This window comes from Garra rufa, chromosome 25 (genome assembly GCF_049309525.1).
Source record: "Garra rufa chromosome 25, GarRuf1.0, whole genome shotgun sequence".
Lineage (NCBI taxonomy): Eukaryota > Metazoa > Chordata > Actinopteri > Cypriniformes > Cyprinidae > Garra > Garra rufa.
Window position 1 is genome coordinate 17,095,077 of NC_133385.1, and position 19,045 is coordinate 17,114,121.

Consider the following 19,045-nt stretch of genomic DNA (forward strand, 5'->3'; position numbering starts at 1 on the left):
TCTTCTAATGATTAGCTAACTTCAAAATCAATTCGCAATCTACACAGCCAAAGTAAACAGCACCTACTGTACATTCTACTTCGATCTGTGATTGGTGTATGTTCCTGATCAATAACCGTACATCTCGGTTTGATCAGTGTAGTTCTTATAGCCCTCATTCATCCGGTACTGTCCCCTTGATAATACAGTACACATCCTGTTGTTTGAATTATATGATGAAAATGCACATTTACTATTGACTACATGTCGTTTGCAATGACTGACAGCTGCGCTGGAGAAAAGCCCCCTCTGTCCTTATTCATTGGTGTAGTCGAGTGTCCCATTATTATACTCCTCAGACCTCCAGTAATTATTGAAAAGGTCAAAGGGCACCAGGCCTTCCTTCTCCAAGGGGGTTAAACTGTGTACTAAAGTTCCAAAAGCCCAGGAAGTGACAGCGTCATGTCACCTTTGACATATTGACAAATATTCATGTTCATGAAAGACGCATAAACTGGGTTAGCTGGGTTGCCCAATCAATATCAAACTCTACAGCAGTCAATGACAGACATACATTCTCTTTTCATATTCAGCATTACTTTAATGTGGTATTAATTCAAATAAAACCAGACATGCAGCTTACCCATAAATCATATTACAACATTCATAGAAGCCTTTTTTTGTTGTTGTTGTAATTTTAACCCCTAAAATTCCAAATTACTGAATCAGCAGCTGTCTTATTGTGAAATGAAAGTGTCCCTGTCAGAAAAGAGGGTCCAAGGAAATGTGGACCTGCGCTGCCCTTTACTAATTACCCCAGCCTCCCCAGAGTCAATTCATTTGATAAGGGGGGACTCCTGGCAAGCTGCTGCAATTGTGAGGACTCTGCAGGGGACAGCAAATGCCCGATGACTACTGCTGAGGACCCAAACCCCACTGCATTATGTGGAGTTAGGGTGTATTGATTCATCCTTTCTAGATTATGGATTTGGTCCCTTATTCATTACTTTGGAGGTCAGTTAGCGGTCATGTTTTAAAAAAGGTTCAGTTTTAGTGTACTGTACTTTGTGTGTGTTTTTGCTGCTATAAAAGTAGCGCTCTATGGGTATTGACTTGATACTTCAATAAAGTCACTATGCAGCCTATTTACTTTCCATAAAGTGACACATCTGAGTCATAAAAAATATTTAACTTTTTTATCCATCAGGAATTAATTAGATTGTATTCTCTAAATGGCCACAAATTTATGTATGTATTTATTTTTTATTTATAATATCAAGATGTATTAAAAAGAAAAGATTAAAATTGCTTTTTAAATTTATAGAACATTAATTATTTATTTACTTATTTTACATAACAAAAAAAAATTCTAGATTAAATTTAAATATTTGTATTATTATTATTATTATTATTATCATTATTATGATCATTCTTTCTTTCTCTATCAGGACAAATAAAACAAATATTAAAAAAAATACTTAACTTCAAATATTTTTATTTATTTTATTATTATTCATTTTCAACTTTTTTTTTTCCCATCATGAATTAACTGGATTGTGAATTTTTTTTATTTAATTATTTATAGGTAATATAAATAAATAAATATTGTATTTACCTAGCTATTTTGTAGGTAAATACATCCAAAATGATTGTATTGAGTAGAAAACTTGGCAGTTGAGTTGAGTTGATTTTTTGATGAATGGAAATATCCAAAGTTCAGCATTTATCTAACATTTTTTTTCTATAAAAATTATAGAAATTAATACTTTTATTTAGCAATATGCTTTAAATACATTAAAAAGTGATGATAAGGACATAAGACATTTCTATTTTAGATAAATTCATCAAAGAAACCTGGGAAAAAAAACTATTTCTGATGGATCATGTGACTGGAGTAATGATGCTAAAAATCCAGCTTTGAAATCAATTTGAATTTGAATAAATGACATTTTACAATATATTCAAATAGAAAACAGTTATTTTAAATATTAAAAATATTTCAAAATTGTACTGTTTTTGCTGTACTTTGGATCAAATAAATGCAGGCTTGGTGAGAAGAAGAGACTTCTTTAAAAACATAAAAAAAAGAAAACATTTTAAAGCTCTTCTGAACATCACAAATGCAGTATGCTGTATATGGTACATCTCCTGAGGTAAAATCATCCTAACATGAGAGGATTTGATCTCAATCCATCCTTTGAGAATATTCATCACATATTTTATCCCCCCAAAAAAGGCTTAGGGATGAATATGCAGAACAAAGGCACCTAATATTGCTATAGAAGCAACCAAAACACCCACCCACCAGCACATCCACAATCCCACATACGCCAGTACAACTGGGCTCTGAATGGAAAACAGCAGTAATGATCTGATGTTCGCTCTCCTGTGCAGAACAGACAAGAGAGCAGTGCTGGTGATGCCAGGCTCTGTCAGTATAGAGCTGGATGACAGAAGGCACGGAAGCCTGAACAGCCTGGTTGCCATGGAAGTGAAATTCTCTTTCAGCTTGCTTTCCCTGCCTCCCTCACCCTCTGTTCTTCAAAGAATGCCTCTTCTCTCTCTCTCTCTCTCTCTCTCTCTCTCTCTCTCTCTCTCTCTCTCTCTCTCTCTCTCTCAAACTCACACACATGCATACACACACACACACACAACCTCTGTCAGTAATGACAACGTGCCCATGCAAGAACAAAATCAAGGGTTCAATGTGCACGTGCAAATGTTCAGTCTCTTTTACTCAGTGGTGTCACTGCATTAATTAAATAATATATACATTTGATTAAAATTTACACAATGGTATTTCAAAGTGCTTTGAGTCTGCATCATAAAAAAGAGGCAGAAGTCAAGTTTAACATTTTTAAGAACATAAATGTGAATAGGAAAAATTTTAAATTGTTTAAAAAAAAAGAAAAAAGAAAAATCATATATAAATAAATGAACAAAGTGAAACTAAATAATGCAATGCAATAATACAGGAGCTGGTTGAAATGTATTATGTTTATATTCTACAAGCATAACTGCATTGATTTAAAAACAAACAAACTTTAAAATCAATTTTAAATATATAATATAATATGGACACTGCCGTTTAAAAGTTTGGGATCAGTAAGACTTTTAATTTTTTTTTTAAAGACGTCTTTTCTGCTCATCAAGGCTGTGTTTATTTGATTATAAATACAGAAAAAAAAAATTAAATAGTGGGTTTCTATTTTAATATACTTTAAAATGTAATTTATTCCTGTGATGCAAAGCTGAATTTTCAGCATCATTACTCCAGTCTTCAGTGTCACCTGAACCTTCAGAAATCATTCAAATATGCTGATTTATTATCAATGTTGGAAACAGTTTTTTTTAGAACCTGTGATGCTTTTTTTCAGGATTCTTTGATAAATAAAATTTTAAAAAGACCGGATTTTTTTCAAAATAGAAAGCTTTTCTAACAATATACACTACAGTTTAAAGTTTGGGGTCAGTAAATGTTTTCTTTCTTTCTTTGTTTGAAAGAAATTAATACTTTTATTCAGCAAGGGTGTGTTAAATTGATAAAAAAGTGATAGTAAAGACTTACATTGTTAAAAAAAGATTTCTCTTTTGAATAAATGCTGCTCTTTTTAACATTTTTAAATCGTCAAAGAATTCTGAAAAATGTATCACGGGTTCCAAAAAAATATTAAGCAGCACAACTGTTTCCAACATTGATAAATCAGCATATTAAAATGATTTCTAATGGATAGTGTGACACTGAAAACTGGAGTAATGACTGATAAAAATTCAGCTTTGCATCACAGAAATAAATTATTTTTTAAAGTATATTAAAATAGAAAACTGTTATTTTAATTTGCAATAATATTTCTTAACATTAATTTATATTTTTAATAAAATGCATTTAAAATTGATGAGCAAAAGAGACTTCTTTAAAAAATATAAAAAATCTTATTGATTATTCTAATAAACAGGAAACTTACTTTTTTGTAAAATAATATTTTAATAAACTGTTAGCTTTAGAACAATTGTAATATAAACAATTGTAATATAAAAGGCAATGATTTAATTTCTAAAAAAACATGCTGTCAACACGTTACAATAAAGTTTATTAGTTACATTAGTGAACTAAGAATGAACAATACTATTAATCTAACTATTAAACTCAAAAGTTGTGCTTGTTAACATTAGTTAATGCACTTTGAATTAACATGAACGACTGTATTTTTATTAACTAACATTAGCAAAGATGAATAAATACTGTAATAAATGTATTGCTTATTGTTAATTCAAGTAACCTTATTGTAAAGTGTTACCAAAGATGTTGTTAAAATCATTATATGGATATATGGCTATATTTATCACAGTATAAATGTGACCCTAGACCACAAAACCAGTCTTAAGTAGCATGGGTATGTTTGTAGCAATAGCCAAAAATACATTTTATGGGTTTTTCTTTTATCCCAAAAATCATTAGGATATTAAGTAAAGATCATGTTCCATGAAGATATTTTGTAAATTTCCTACCGTAAATATGTCAAAACTTCATTTTTTATTAGTAATATGCATTGCTAAGAACTTCATTTGGACAACTTTAAAGGTGATTTTCTCAATATTTAGATTTTTAAATTTAGATTAGATTTTTTTTTTTTTTTTTTTTGCACTCTCAGATTCCAGATTTTCAAGAAGTTGTATCTCGGCCAAATATTGTCCTATCCTAACAAACCATACATCAATATAAAGCCTATTTATTCTCAATTTCATAATTGACCCTTAAGACTGGTTTTGTGATCCAGGGTCACAAATATTAATTTTATAAGCATAAACCCTTTCATAGGTGAGTAGAAGTTTAGGAGTTGCTATCCGAACAAACCATACATCAACATGATGTATACAGTCGTGGCCAAAAGTTTTGAGAATTACATAAATATTGGAGTATATTGCATATACTCCAGAATGTTATGAAGAGTGATCAGATGAATTGCATAGTCCTTCTTTGCCATGAAAATGAACTTAATCCCGAAAAAAAAAAACTTTCCACTGCATTTCATTGCTGTCATTAAAGGACCTGCTGAGATCATTTCAGTAATCGTTTTGTTAACTCAGGTGAGAATGTTGACGAGCACAAGGCTGGAGATCATTATGTCAGGCTGATTGGGTTAGAATGGCAGACTTGACATGTTAAAAGGAGGGTGATGCTTGAAATCATTGTTCTTCCATTGTTAACCATGGTGACCTGCAAAGAAACGCGTGCAGCCATCATTGCGTTGCATAAAAATGGCTTCACAGGCAAGGATATTGTGGCTACTAAGATTGCACCTAAATCAACAATTCAACAATTTCAAGAACTTCAAGGAAAGAGGTTCAATTCTTGTTAAGAAGGCTTCAGGGCGTCCAAGAAAGTCCAGCAAGTGCCAGGATCGTCTCCTAAAGAGGATTCAGCTGCGGGATCGGAGTGCCACCAGTGCAGAGCTTGCTCAGGAATGGCAGCAGGCAGGTGTGAGCGCATCTGCACACACAGTGAGGCCAAGACTTTTGGAAGATGGCCTGGTGTCAAGAAGGGCAGCAAAGACGCCACTTCTCACCAAAAAAAAAAACATCAGGGACAGATTGATCTTCTGCCAAAAGTATGGCGAATGGACTGCTGAGGACTGGGGCAAAGTCATATTCTCCGATGAAGCCTCTTTCCGATTGTTTGGGGCATCTGGAAAAAGGCTTGTCCGGAGAAGGAAAGGTGAGCGCTACCATCAGTCCTGTGTCATGCCAACAGTAAAGCATCCTGAGACCATTCATGTGTGGGGTTGCTTCTCATCCAAGGGAGTGGGCTCACTCACAATTTTGCCCAAAAACACAGCCATGAATAAAGAATGGTACCAAAACACCCTCCAACAGCAACTTCTTCCAACAATCCAACAACAGTTTGGTGAAGAACAATGCATTTTCCAGCACGATGGAGCACCGTGCCATAAGGCAAAAGTGATAACTAAGTGGCTCAGGGACCAAAACGTTGAAATTTTGGGTCCATGGCCTGGAAACTCCCCAGATCTTAATCCCATTGAGAACTTGTGGTCAATCCTCAAGAGGCGGGTGGACAAACAAAAACCCACTAATTCTGACAAACTCCAAGAAGTGATTATGAAAGAATGGGTTGCTATCAGTCAGGATTTGGCCCAGAAGTTGATTGAGAGCATGCCCAGTCGAATTGCAGAGGTCCTGAAAAAGAAGGGCCAACACTGCAAATACTGACTCTTTGCATAAATGTCATGTAATTGTCGATAAAAGCCTTTGAAATGTATGAAGTGCTTGTAATTATATTTCAGTACATCACAGAAACAACTGAAACAAAGATCTAAAAGCAGTTTAGCAGCAAACTTTGTGAAAACTAATATTTGTGTCATTCTCAAAACTTTTGGCCACGACTGTACATATCAATTTCGAAAAATTGACACTTATGACTGGTTTTGTGGTCACAAATGGGTTTGTACGAATACTGGCTAGACCACAAAACCAGTCATAAGGATTTTTTTTTAATAATCTGAAAGCTGAATAAATAAGCTTTCCATTGACGTATGATTTGTTAGGATAGTATGAGATGCAACTATTTGAAAATCTGGAATCTGAGGGTGCAAAAAAATATAAATATTGAGAAAATTGCCTTTAATGTTGTCCAAATGAAGTTCTTAGCAATGCATATTACTAATCAAAAATTAAGTTTTGATAATTTAAAAAAAAGGAAAGGAGGTTTTGTGGTCCAGGGTCACATATAATTTTTATATGGTATTTTTTTACACTTTTTTTTGTCATTTAGTCACAGACACACATTGAGTTTCCATGTTTTATGGTGACATTACATAGGCCTAATGATTTTTATTCTATCACCCTACCCCTCACAGGAAACTTTCAGCATTTTAGGTGTCATTCTGTATGATTTGTAAGCTTGTTTCCTCATGGGGACCAAAAAATGTCCCCACAAGAACAAGGAGGCGGTTTTATCATATTTAGATCTACTCAGCATTGAAAAGTATGAAAACCCCTGTTCTAGTCCATAAAGCCAATCTGACATATGGACCAGCTGTAGCTTATAAAAACAGACTCTATCCAATCCAACCCAAATACAAACCTATTTTAATGACAGTCTAAAATGTATACAAAAAAGCTGCCAAATTCATTGGCTGTCTGACCTATCGCGTGTGTTTCCGGTGAAAGGTGCCACCCAATGGCCGTCCGTCGTTTTACCCCACGACTCGACTGCTGTGCTCTCTGACCCCAGTGGCAGCGCTCGCTCATTGCACTCGTCTCTCTCGGGCTCCCCCTCTTCCCACATCGAGGCTGTTCTCTCTCTCCTGTCTCCCTCCTTCCTCGTCTGTCGCATTTCAGTGAGAGTGCTAGTGGAGAGAGACCCCGGGGGTCGAAGGTTCTGCCCTGCCCGCCGCGACCTCAACCCCTCACGGCTTCCGAAATATCCGATGACCGTCGTCTTTGACACATCAGCGGACAACCCCCGAGCGGTTCTGGGCCAAAAGAGAAGGTACACTCAAGTCGCTTTTGAAAAAGAAGAACGCTGGGGGAAAAATAGCGAGGCACAAAGCGGTAATGGGTTAGAGGTGGCTGGTTGTCATGTTCGAGGGAAACCTTTTAGAACGTTGCCTCGGATACATTGTAACATTTTACCTCAGCGCAGCGGATACATGTTCACGTTTTCGCAGCGATACGTTGTAACATTTTCGCGCCGTCAAGTTTATGGCTCGGCGTCTGAATTAAGGAATTATGTGGAAAGCGCTAATATTCATCGGGGTTTTGTGAGCTCCTGCCTTGCTTTGTGCACAAATTATGCGATATTTATGCTCACTGAATGAGCGTTTTTGATTTAGCTGCCTCATAGTAACCAGAACAGATTTTGCATTACCCGTACAATGAAATGTAGACTTTCCCCGTGCAGTCTGACGCCAGTTTGGAAGCTTGGCTTTTGTTGACAGATAATTATGGAGTCAGAGGCTGCCAGCTCACCGCGAGCTGCTGGTCATAAGTGTTATTAATGTGACCGGTCTGAAGTCGTCCAGGGAGGGTGCGAAAAGTTCAAGTTTATGGCAAAAGGTTAGCCCGCCAGAGACGGTGTGAGGCGGCGCAGCTGAACAAAATAAATGAATGCAGGTAACAATGAGGGAGGTTTGTTTTTAAAACAATCCTGTGCATGTGTTTATTTACCTGGAGAACGTATTAACACGACTTTAGATGGATAAACAGAAATTCCATCATTTTTTTAAACAATGAATTGAGCTTTCTTTGTTGTTATAGGAAGGATGTGTTGTGGGAAAGCTGCATTTGACAGTTAGAAATCCATGTTGAAAGAACAAACAGGAAGCGGAGTATAGGTTTTCAACCTTAGAAATTATTAGGAAGAATAAGTTATGTATGAGATAATGTAGAATTCAATGGTCATTATCACAAAATATATTCTGATGCAGTGGTTAGGACAAAAAGATGCTAAAATATTAATTATTACATAAAACCATTAGTCTGAAATATTAGTTAGTTGTTATATTTAGCTAGAGTTTAAGATATTTCCTTATATTTTAAGTCTTCTGCAATTCACCTTGTTCTTTGTACAAGAATTTTTTGGCAACTCCTAAACTTCTAGCCATCGATGAAAGGGTTTATGCTTATAAAATTAATATTTGTGACCTTGGATCACAAAACCCATCTTAAGGGTCTTTGAAAGTGAGAATAAATACGCTTTCCATTAATGTGTGGTTTGTTAGGATAGGACAATATTTGGCCGAGATACAACTATTTGAAAATCTGGAATCTGAGGGTGAAAAAAAAAAATCTAAATATTAAGAAAAGCCTTTAAAGTTATCCAAATGAAGTTCTTAGCCATGCATATTACTAATTAAAAATTAAGTTTTGATATATTTATGGTGGGAAATTTACGAAATATCATCATGGAACATGATCTTTAATATCCTAATGATTTTTGGCATTAAATTGATAAGAAAAATTGATCATTTTTACCCATACAATGTATTTGTGGCTATTGCTACAAATATATCCTTGCTGCTTAAGACTGGTTTTGTGGTCTAGGGTCACATTTGAGTAAAATTCTTGTTTGCGTTGATATGAAAAGAACTTAATCCTACTTAATAAATTAAAAAATGTTGGTGATGGTGATGGGAAAAAATATATGCAATAAAAAACTATATTTCAGTGTTTTTACTCGTATGCAAAACTTGTTTTTTTCACAAAATGTTTGCGTTTCTCAGAGAAATTTTACATTCAGTTGCAAAAGAAATGAAATGCATTTTTTTCCCCAGCTCATATTATTTTGATCACCAAAGTTACAATTCAAAATTGTGTGAAAGAATGCACATGCCTTTTTTTTGTACATGTGTAAGGAAATGTAAAAGCATTGAAATAATATTTTCCTTCCATAGTATATTCTTATTTCAGTAACACTTTACAATAAGGTTCATTAGTTAACTACTTTAGATAACATGAACTAAGCATGAACAATACTTGTACAGCATTTATTAATCTTAATGTTAATTTCAACATTTACTAATACATTATTAAAATTGTGCATGTTAACATTAATGCACTGTGAATTAACATGAACTAAAAAAAGACTGTATTTTCATTAACAAAGATTAAAAAATACGGTAATAAATGTTTTGTTAATTGTTCATTCTTGTAAGTTAATATATTTATTAACATTAACTGATGGAAGCTTATTGTAAAGTGTTATCATTTTTTCATCACCTTGTTCCTTAGAGTCTCTGTAAAAATGTGACAGACAATTTCTAGCAAAAATACATGGATTGTGATCAGATTACTGAATATATGTGACCTTGCCTGGACCACAAAACCAGTCATAAGGGTCAGTTATTTGAAACTGAGATTTATATATCATCTAAAAGCCAAATAAATAAGCTTTTTATTAATGTATGGCATTGTTATGATAGGACAACATCTGGCCGAGATACAACTATTTGAAAATCTGGAATCTGAGGGTGCAAAAAAATCTAAATATTAAGAAAATCGGCTTTAATTTTGTTCTTAACAATGCATATTACTAATCAAACATTAAGTTTTGATATATTTACGGTAGAAAATTTACAAAATATCTTCATGGAACATGATTTTTACCTAATATCCTAATGATTTTTGGCATAAAAGAAAATTCACATATTGTTTATGCTGTCTCAGTATCATCTCATTTAACTCTATTTGTATTTGCATCATTAATGTTTTTTATCTTGGCGTCTCTGTATGTGGTGACTCAGATCCAAGCCTTTGGACTAAAGGATGCTTGTTCACCAGATCTGCACTGTACCGTTGTGACCTGCTCATGCCCCATCCAGAGGTACCATGGCTCGCAGAATATCCTCCCAGGGGAAGGTCACCATCTCCGTGGATGAGTACAGCTCCAACCCGACCCAAGCCTTCACCCACTACAACATTAACCAAAGCCGCTTCCAGCCCCCTCACGTCCACATGTGAGTGTCTGTGTACAGTGTTCCTGTAACTGAAACATTGATTTAATTGATTGATTGAGGACAGAACAGAATGCTGACAGAGAGGACATCTGGCGGCTTTTGTCTCATCTCGCCCGACAGGTGATCCGGAGACTCCTGCGGCTTCACTTCTGTTGTAATGAATTATATTGACCTTTTTAACTTGATACTGTTGCAGTGTTTGCATATTAAGCATTTTAATGAGATTTTTTTGACGGCAAAACAGGGTTTAGTAATGCTCTCATGTCTGAGATAATGGCTCTGTGTAAATCTAGTCCAGTTTCAAACTGGCTAATTAATAATTATCTAATTTTGCAATATATTTTAAAATCTAATTTATTCCTGTGATGACAAACCTACATTTTAACATCCTTTACTCCAGTCCTCAGTGTCACATGGTCCTTCAATATCATTCTAATATGCTTAATAATAATTATTCCAAACTTTTGATGGACAATGTTTATATAATCAATACATCTACATCTTTTCTCAGCATTAAAGCATTTGTACCCACATTTCTTTGTTATTTTAATAGAGACGTTAGGGCTAAAACAGTGTAGGATGTGCCTCATGTTCTTGTACTTATTAACCAGAGGGAGGTCAAAGGTTAGTTGAGTTGATTAGCTCTTTAACAATGGCTCTTTGACCCCAGGGTCAGAGCTCACCTCTAAAGAAACCTGACTATTGACTGATGCTGATGATGGCATAATGAGGCCTAGTGCAAATACTAAGGAATGGACCAACCCGATTAGCCGAGCCTTTGCTGCTTTAATGGTACCATGCAATTAAGGCGCATCAGCACAAGCAAACGGGATCGACCAGGATGCATGTGCCATCGAATTGCTTTTAGCTTAAGTGTGGAAGAAACAGCTATTTGTCATTAAATTGTGTTATGTAACCCAATGCAATGTACTTTGAGCAACAAATGCACAGTGCAGAGCGATTTATCAGTTTTATCAGTGCAATATATGGCAATAATCCTGGAAAAACAGGTAGACTGTAACATGATTCAAATAGGAGGCTCAAAAAGGGGTTGTTTCTCCTTTCACTTTTAATTCACTTTTAACTAAAATGAAAAATGGCTGTACATCTATCCTCAAGCCATCCAAGATGAAGATGAGTTTCTTTCTTCATCAAAATAAATTTGGAGAAATTTTTGCTTTGCAATTGATCCACTGCAATGAATGGTTGCAGAATGAGAGTCCAAACAGCTGATAAAAACACCACAAGAATTCACAAGTAATCCACACGACTCTAATCCATCAGTCTGATCTGAAGCAAAAGATTCACAAACCTGCTCTGGAGTTCCGATCTAAATCAAATGATTTGAGATCCGTGCTCTGAGGTTCTGTTCTGAAGCAAAAGATTCACAAACCTGCTCTGAAGTTCAGATCTGAATCAAATAATTTGCGATCCACGCTCTGGTGTTCCGATCTGAAGCGAAAGATTCACAAACCTGCTCCAAAATCCCGATCTAAATCAAATGATTCGCGTTCTGCGCTCCGAGGTTCCGATATGGAGCAAACGATTCACGAACCTGCTCCAAAATCCCGATCTAAATCAAATAATTCGCGTTCTGCGCTCAAAGTTCCGATCTGAAGCAAATGATTTGCGATCTGCGCTCCGAGGTTCCAATCTGAAGCAAAAGATTCACAAACCCGCTCTGAACTAAACAAAGATTTGCAATCTGCGCTCCAATGTTCTGATCTGAAGCAAAAGATTCACAAACCATCTCCGAAGTTCCGATGACTTGCCCTCCGCGCTCCAAAAATCCGATCTGAAGCAAAAGATTCACAAACCCGCTCTGAACTAAACAAAGATTTGCAATCTGCGCTCCGAAGTTCCGATCTGAAGCAAAAGATTCACAAACCATCTCCGAAGTTCAGATCTGAAGCAAATGATTTGCGATCTGCGCTCCGAGGTTCCGATATGGAGCAAACGATTCACGAACCTGCTCCAAAATCCCGATCTAAATCAAATAATTCGCGTTCTGCGCTCAAAGTTCCGATCTGAAGCAAATGATTTGCGATCTGCGCTCCGAGGTTCCAATCTGAAGCAAATGATTCACGAACCTGCTTAAAAATCCCGATCTAAATCAAATGATTCGCGTTCTGCGCTCCGAAGTTCTGATCTAAAGCAAAAGATTCCCAAACCATCTCCGAAGTTCCGATGATTTGCCCTCCGCGCTCCAAAAATCCGATCTGAAGCAAAAGATTCACAAACCCGCTCTGAACTAAACAAAGATTTGCAATCTGCGCTCCGAAGTTCCGATCTGAAGCAAAAGATTCACAAACCATCTCCGAAGTTCCGATCTGAAGCAAAAGATTCACAAACCATCTCCGAAGTTCCGATCTGAAGCAAATGATTTGCGATCTGCGCTCCGAGGTTCCAATCTGAAGCAAATGATTCACGAACCTGCTTAAAAATCCCGATCTAAATCAAATGATTCGCGTTCTGCGCTCCGAAGTTCTGATCTAAAGCAAAAGATTCCCAAACCATCTCCGAAGTTCCGATGATTTGCCCTCCGCGCTCCAAAAATCCGATCTGAAGCAAAAGATTCACAAACCCGCTCTGAACTAAACAAAGATTTGCAATCTGCGCTCCGAAGTTCCGATCTGAAGCAAAAGATTCACAAACCATCTCCGAAGTTCCGATCTGAAGCAAAAGATTCACAAACCATCTCCGAAGTTCCGATCTGAAGCAAATGATTTGCGATCTGCGCTCCGAGGTTCCAATCTGAAGCAAATGATTCACGAACCTGCTTAAAAATCCCGATCTAAATCAAATGATTCGCGTTCTGCGCTCCGAAGTTCTGATCTAAAGCAAAAGATTCACAAACCATCTCCGAAGCTCCGATGATTTGCCCTCCGCGCTCCAAAAATCCGATCTGAAGCAAAAGATTCACAAACCCGCTCCGAAGTTCTGATATAAATCAAATGATTTGTGAATCCCCGCTCTGATGTTCCGATCTAAAGTAAGACATTCACAAACCCGTTCCAAAAACCCAATCTAAATCAAATGATTTGTGATCTGTGCTCCGAAGTCCCGATCTGTATAATGATTCACAAATCATTTCAGATCAGGATTCGGAATGCGTAACACAAATCATAAATTCATGAAATTATTTGTGAACCCGCTTCGAAGTCCCAATCTGAATGAAGTGATTTGCGATTCGTGATCCACGATCCAAAAAGATGTTGAAATTCGAAAATGAATGGCTCTTTTAATTTGATCTGTTTTTTGCTGGTGAATCACGTAAGCTAAATGATCGAAGTCTTGAGTTTGAATCAATCGGAGCAGTTCCAGCATGAAGGACTCACTTAAGTGATTTGGTTCATCTGTTCTTCATGTTTTCAGCCATGTTTACATGACACTGTCAGTACTACTGCTGACTTAGCTTGCTAGTTTTACGACATTCACTGAAATAAGCGGAAAAAAGTGTGATGTTTTTTAAATTTTGCATGAAAAGATACGTGCTTATTAAAAAAAATAAACACGCATTTCATAGATACATTGCGTTTCAATAATTCAAGCACTTCAAGTACCTCTTCAGGAATGTTTCTTATTTTAAGGCTTTTCCAGGCCTTACATTTCAAAAAGTCAAATTCAAGTACTTTAAGCATCTTGTACGAACCCTGGTTAACATCTTGTGAAGTAAAAAGCGTTAAGATCTTTTTAATTTCAAATGAGTGAAATAGTCATCTGACCTGAATCAGGAAAGAAATATGCACAGATTAAGCAAAAGCAGTCTAAAACAGTTCTATACAAACATGGAGTTTTACTTTTTCATTGGAGGAAGTGATATTACGGGTTATGGATTTTGGACAGAATTGATGGATTTTTCATCTCACAAAATGTTAATGGTAAAGCTGTTTGGACTCTTATTCTGACGGCACCCATTCACTGTAGAGAAATCCGTTGGCTGAGCAAGTGATTTAATGCAAAATTTTTCCAAATATGTTTTGATTCTGTTGTGTTCTAAAGAAACTCATTTACATCATTGATGGCTTGAGGGTGAGTGTGTTTGTAGCAAATTTAGCAAAACCTTTCCCTAATTCACTAATAATCTTTATATATAAAAAATAATTTCCTCAGAAATGAACACGCTCCTTATTTCCACAGGGTAGAGCCACTTCCCTACGATGCGCCGAAGCCCGTGGGCCATACACGTTTCGTCTGCGTCTCAGACACGCACTCGAGGACAGATGGAATCCAGATGCCTTTCGGCGATGTGTTGCTTCACACGGGTGACTTCACTGAACTCGGCCTACCGTCTGAAATCAAGAAGTTTAATGACTGGTTAGGTAAGTGTGCAAAACCACCTTTGCTGACAAGCACTTCCCCTGCTGTCACAACATGAACTTTTTTTCCTTTTTAAAGAATGCATCTACAAACTTTAAAGGGATAGTTCAGCCAAAAATTGAATTCTGTCATTAATTACTCACCCTCATGTTGTTCCAAACCCGTATGACCTAATAGCTATTTTAACGATGTCCTTACTATCTTTCTGGGCCTTGAACATGTCCTTTGCGTTGCTGTTTATTCAGGGTCAAAAAGCTGTTGGATTTCATTACAAATATCTTAATTTGTGTTCTGAGGATGAATGAAGGTCTAACGGGTTTGGAATGACATGAGGGTGAGTAATTAACTAACCCTTTAAGCCTGTGTTCTTTTAGGTTTTGCGTCGACTGCAAATCTGGTGACTTATTTTAAGATTGATGCATATTAATGTTGTATATTTTGTCATTTCAGTGCAAAAACCGAGATTATTGTTATGTAATATTTACCGAATTTAATAAGCTCCAATGTGCACACAGCATTTCTAGCAAGTAGGAAGGCTTTTGTTATTGCTCGGGGTGAAAGAGGTCAAATTGGAAATTGAAAAATGCCCAGCTGTTGGCTTTAATAGGTGCCCTTCAGTCTGGTCTCATTGGCCTCGGCAGCAATTCACTTTGATGAAATCAAGGTTCTCTAAGGTTCCAGAGGTCAAAAAGATTGTTTATCTGGTGAAATCAAAGTCACGCTTCCGCCCAAGATTGACAGCCACAGTGAGCTGTAAATTGTCTCTAGTCAGTCAAAGCTATTAGAAATGTCTCTATTTCATTTTATTTCAGATGCTGGTTTACTAAAGAATGTGGCCTAAAATGTCACTTTCTCAACATCTGAATAGTCTTATAACTGTAGAGCGCATGATACTGTGAAATAATGTTTCCCAAAATCTGCCATTCTCATTATCTGTCTCCTCTTACAGGTAGTCTGCCCTACGAGTACAAAGTTGTCATCGCTGGAAATCACGAACTTACCTTCGATAAAGACTTTATGTCGGAACTCATAAAGCAGGATTACTACCGTTTCCCCTCAGTGTCCAAACTGAGGACTGAGGACTTTGACGACGTTCAGTCCCTCCTTACAAACTGTGTGTACTTACAGGACTCTGAGGTCACCATTAAAGGATTCAGGATATACGGGACTCCATGGTAAGCATATCTAAATGTTTTTACGTTTTAGTTTGCTACACCTGTCCAGTAGGTTATGTAAAGTGAATTATGAAAAGCATGTTCTGGATTACCTACTTTTCACAATCCTACATGTTATTTCTTGTTAGATATTGTGTTTCACTCTTAAAAATGGAAGTAAAATGGGTTTCGAATGTCATTTCATGTTGACTTTGAATCTTGACAGCAACGGACTGGGAATTTTTATATTTACACTTCCAGTCAAAAGTTTTTGAACAGTAAGATTTTGAATGTTAAAGTAATCTCTTCTGCTCACTAAGCCTGCATTTATTTGATCCAAAATACAGCAAAAGCAGTAATATTGTGAAATATGTTTACTATTTAAAATAACTGTTTTCTATTTGAATATATTTTAAAATGTAATTTATAATTTATTCCTTCGAACAAAGCTGAGTTTTCTGCATCATTACTCCAGTCTTCAGTGTCACGTGATCCTTCAGAATTCATTCTTAATAAGCTGTTTTGCTGTTCAAGAAACATTTATTATTTTATTATATTTTTTATTATTATCAATATTGTATATCAAATCATTTTTTCTAGGGTTCTTTGATGAATAGAAAGATCCAAAGTTCAGCATTTATCTGAAATAAAAAGCTTTTGTAACATTATACACTATACCATTCAAAAGCTTGGAGTCAGTATAATTTTTTAGGGAAAAAATATAGAAATTAATACTTTTATTTAGCAAGGATGCTTTAAATTGATCAAAAGTGACATTTATAATGTTGTTTAGATAAATGCTGTTCTTCTGAACTTTCTATTCATCAAAGAAACCTGAAAAAATATACTCAGCTGTTTTTAACATCATAATAATAATAATAATAAAAAATGTTTTTTGAGCAGCAAATCAGAATATTAGAATGATTTCTGAAGGATCATGTAATGGTAATGATGCTAAAAATTCAGCTTTGAAATCACAGGAATAAATTACATTTTAAAATGTATTCAAATAGAAACAGGAGAAAAACTTTTTTTTGCTGTACTTTAGATCAAATAAATGCAGGCTTGGTGAGAAGAAGAGACTTCTTTAAAAAACATTAAAAATCTTACTGATCAAAAACTTTTGACTGGTAGTGTATATAATTAAAAAATATATAAATACTGAACACAAATAGGCTACAAATGTTACTGGGTGGTCTCTGAATAATCTGATTTGATTAGATGCGGCACTTGGTTCTGAAAAGATTAGGAACCACTTCTTTAAAATATTTAGAAAATCCACCAAGATCTTTTTAGTAAACCGGATTTCCAAGAAGATATTGTTAATATAGAAATCAGGTTAATATTGAATCAGTAGCTGCAGTATGTTTAGATAAAGCTCCATAAATCACAATCAGTGCTATGTATATACAAACCATATGCAACATATGTCAAGTTCATTAGTTAAGTAACAGATGGTGGAATGAGTATTAGTATTAGTATTTGATTTATGTCTCCTGTATGATTTCTCATGGCTGTCTTATACCTTGAGATCAACTGATAATAGCCATGGACAGAAAGACCTTTGTAGACCTGGGTTATGCTGGACGCTGTTGTACTCTCTGCTCCGCAGGACACGAGACGTGTTCTCACTCGCTACAGATAGTGTTACACACATACACACACACACACACACATATGAACATTCACTCTCTCTCTTTCATTCCATCTCTGTTTCTCTGTTACTCTTTACGCACACACAGTCGTCATCACACATTGGCATCTTTCATGCGAAGAACTGATAAGCGGAGCATTATCTCAGTTAACCCCTCACCCATTGGGCTGCCCCCTCTCTCCCACAGGACGCCAAGAGAGCTGTGTTAGATTTCAGGTGTGAATAGATGCCTAGCAGTGTTTGGCACTGAGAGCATTCTGGCAGTGTGACACAATGGTCGACAGCTACTAGAAGCAGTTTATCACCTGGAGATGACACTCAAGAGTCAGTTGAAGTTGATGAGAGTTGCTTAATAATAATAATCTTTTCACCTTTCCATGTTTAGATTTATATTTATATATTATGTATATCTAAATATAAATTACATATATTTCGTAAATATATACGTATGCGTGTGTGTGTGTGTGTGTGTGTGTGTGTGTGTGTGTGTGTGTGTGTATACAGTACACATATGTAAACTTTTATTTTGGATGCGATTTAAATGATTAATCACAATTAATCAATTTGACAGCACTAAAATTTACGTATATAAAAAATATATATATATATATATATATAAAATACACACACACACAGTATACACACAGTAAAAACACATTATGTAAACACTTTTTTGGGATGCGATTAATCAATTTGACATCACTGAAATATATTGTTATATACAATATAGTTAGTACTTTTGTAAAGTAATTTAGGTATTCTGTTTGTAAGATTAATAAATATATTTATTACCATTTGAAATTTTGTATATTGCATTTTTTGGGGGTATTTGTAATGGTAATAAAGTAAATCTTATTTGCATAAATGTCAAACAGGCCACATTTGTAATTTGTATTTTATTATATAAATTTTATTATGCTGTCAAATCGATTAATTGTGATTAATTGCATCCAAAAATAAAAGTGTTATGTGTGTGTACTGTTTATAAATAAATAAACACACATACATGTACAGTATATATTTAAGAAAAATATATAAATACAGTACACACACATATGTAAACACAAATTTTTATTTTGGATGCGATTTAATTGCGATTAATCGATTTGACAGCACTAAATTACATGCAATATATATTTTATTATATACAATATATATATATATATACAATATATATACAATATATGTATTATATACATATAGTACTTTTGTAGAGTAATTTAGGTATTCTTTTGTAAGAAAAATAAAAAATATACATGAATATATTTAATTACCATTTAAAATTTTGTATATTGTTTTATTATTGGTAATGGTAATAAAAAAGTAAATCTTATTTGCATAAATGTCAAACAGGCCGCATTTGTAATTTGTATTTTATTATACAAATATATTTGTGCTGTCAAATAAGTTTAATCATGATTAATCGCATCCAAAGTAAGTTTGTGTTCACATAATGGGTGTTT

General features: G+C 35.2%; 1 protein-coding gene across 2 annotated transcripts in view; it reads left to right on the forward strand.

Annotated features, from left to right (window-relative positions):
- Positions 1-7,279: 7,279 nt before the first annotated feature.
- mpped2 (metallophosphoesterase domain containing 2b) overlaps positions 7,280-19,045 on the forward strand; it is a 28,825-nt gene continuing 17,059 nt past the window's right edge. The window contains exons 1-4 of one of the 2 annotated variants that reach the window (XM_073831999.1): positions 7,280-7,489; positions 10,242-10,454; positions 14,595-14,776; positions 15,724-15,949. In XM_073831999.1, the coding sequence (XP_073688100.1) occupies positions 10,327-10,454; positions 14,595-14,776; positions 15,724-15,949 (536 nt within the window). In that variant the 5' untranslated portion in view covers positions 7,280-7,489; positions 10,242-10,326. The remainder of the gene's footprint in view (positions 7,490-10,241; positions 10,455-14,594; positions 14,777-15,723; positions 15,950-19,045) is intronic. The other variant, XM_073832000.1, reaches the window with a different exon arrangement.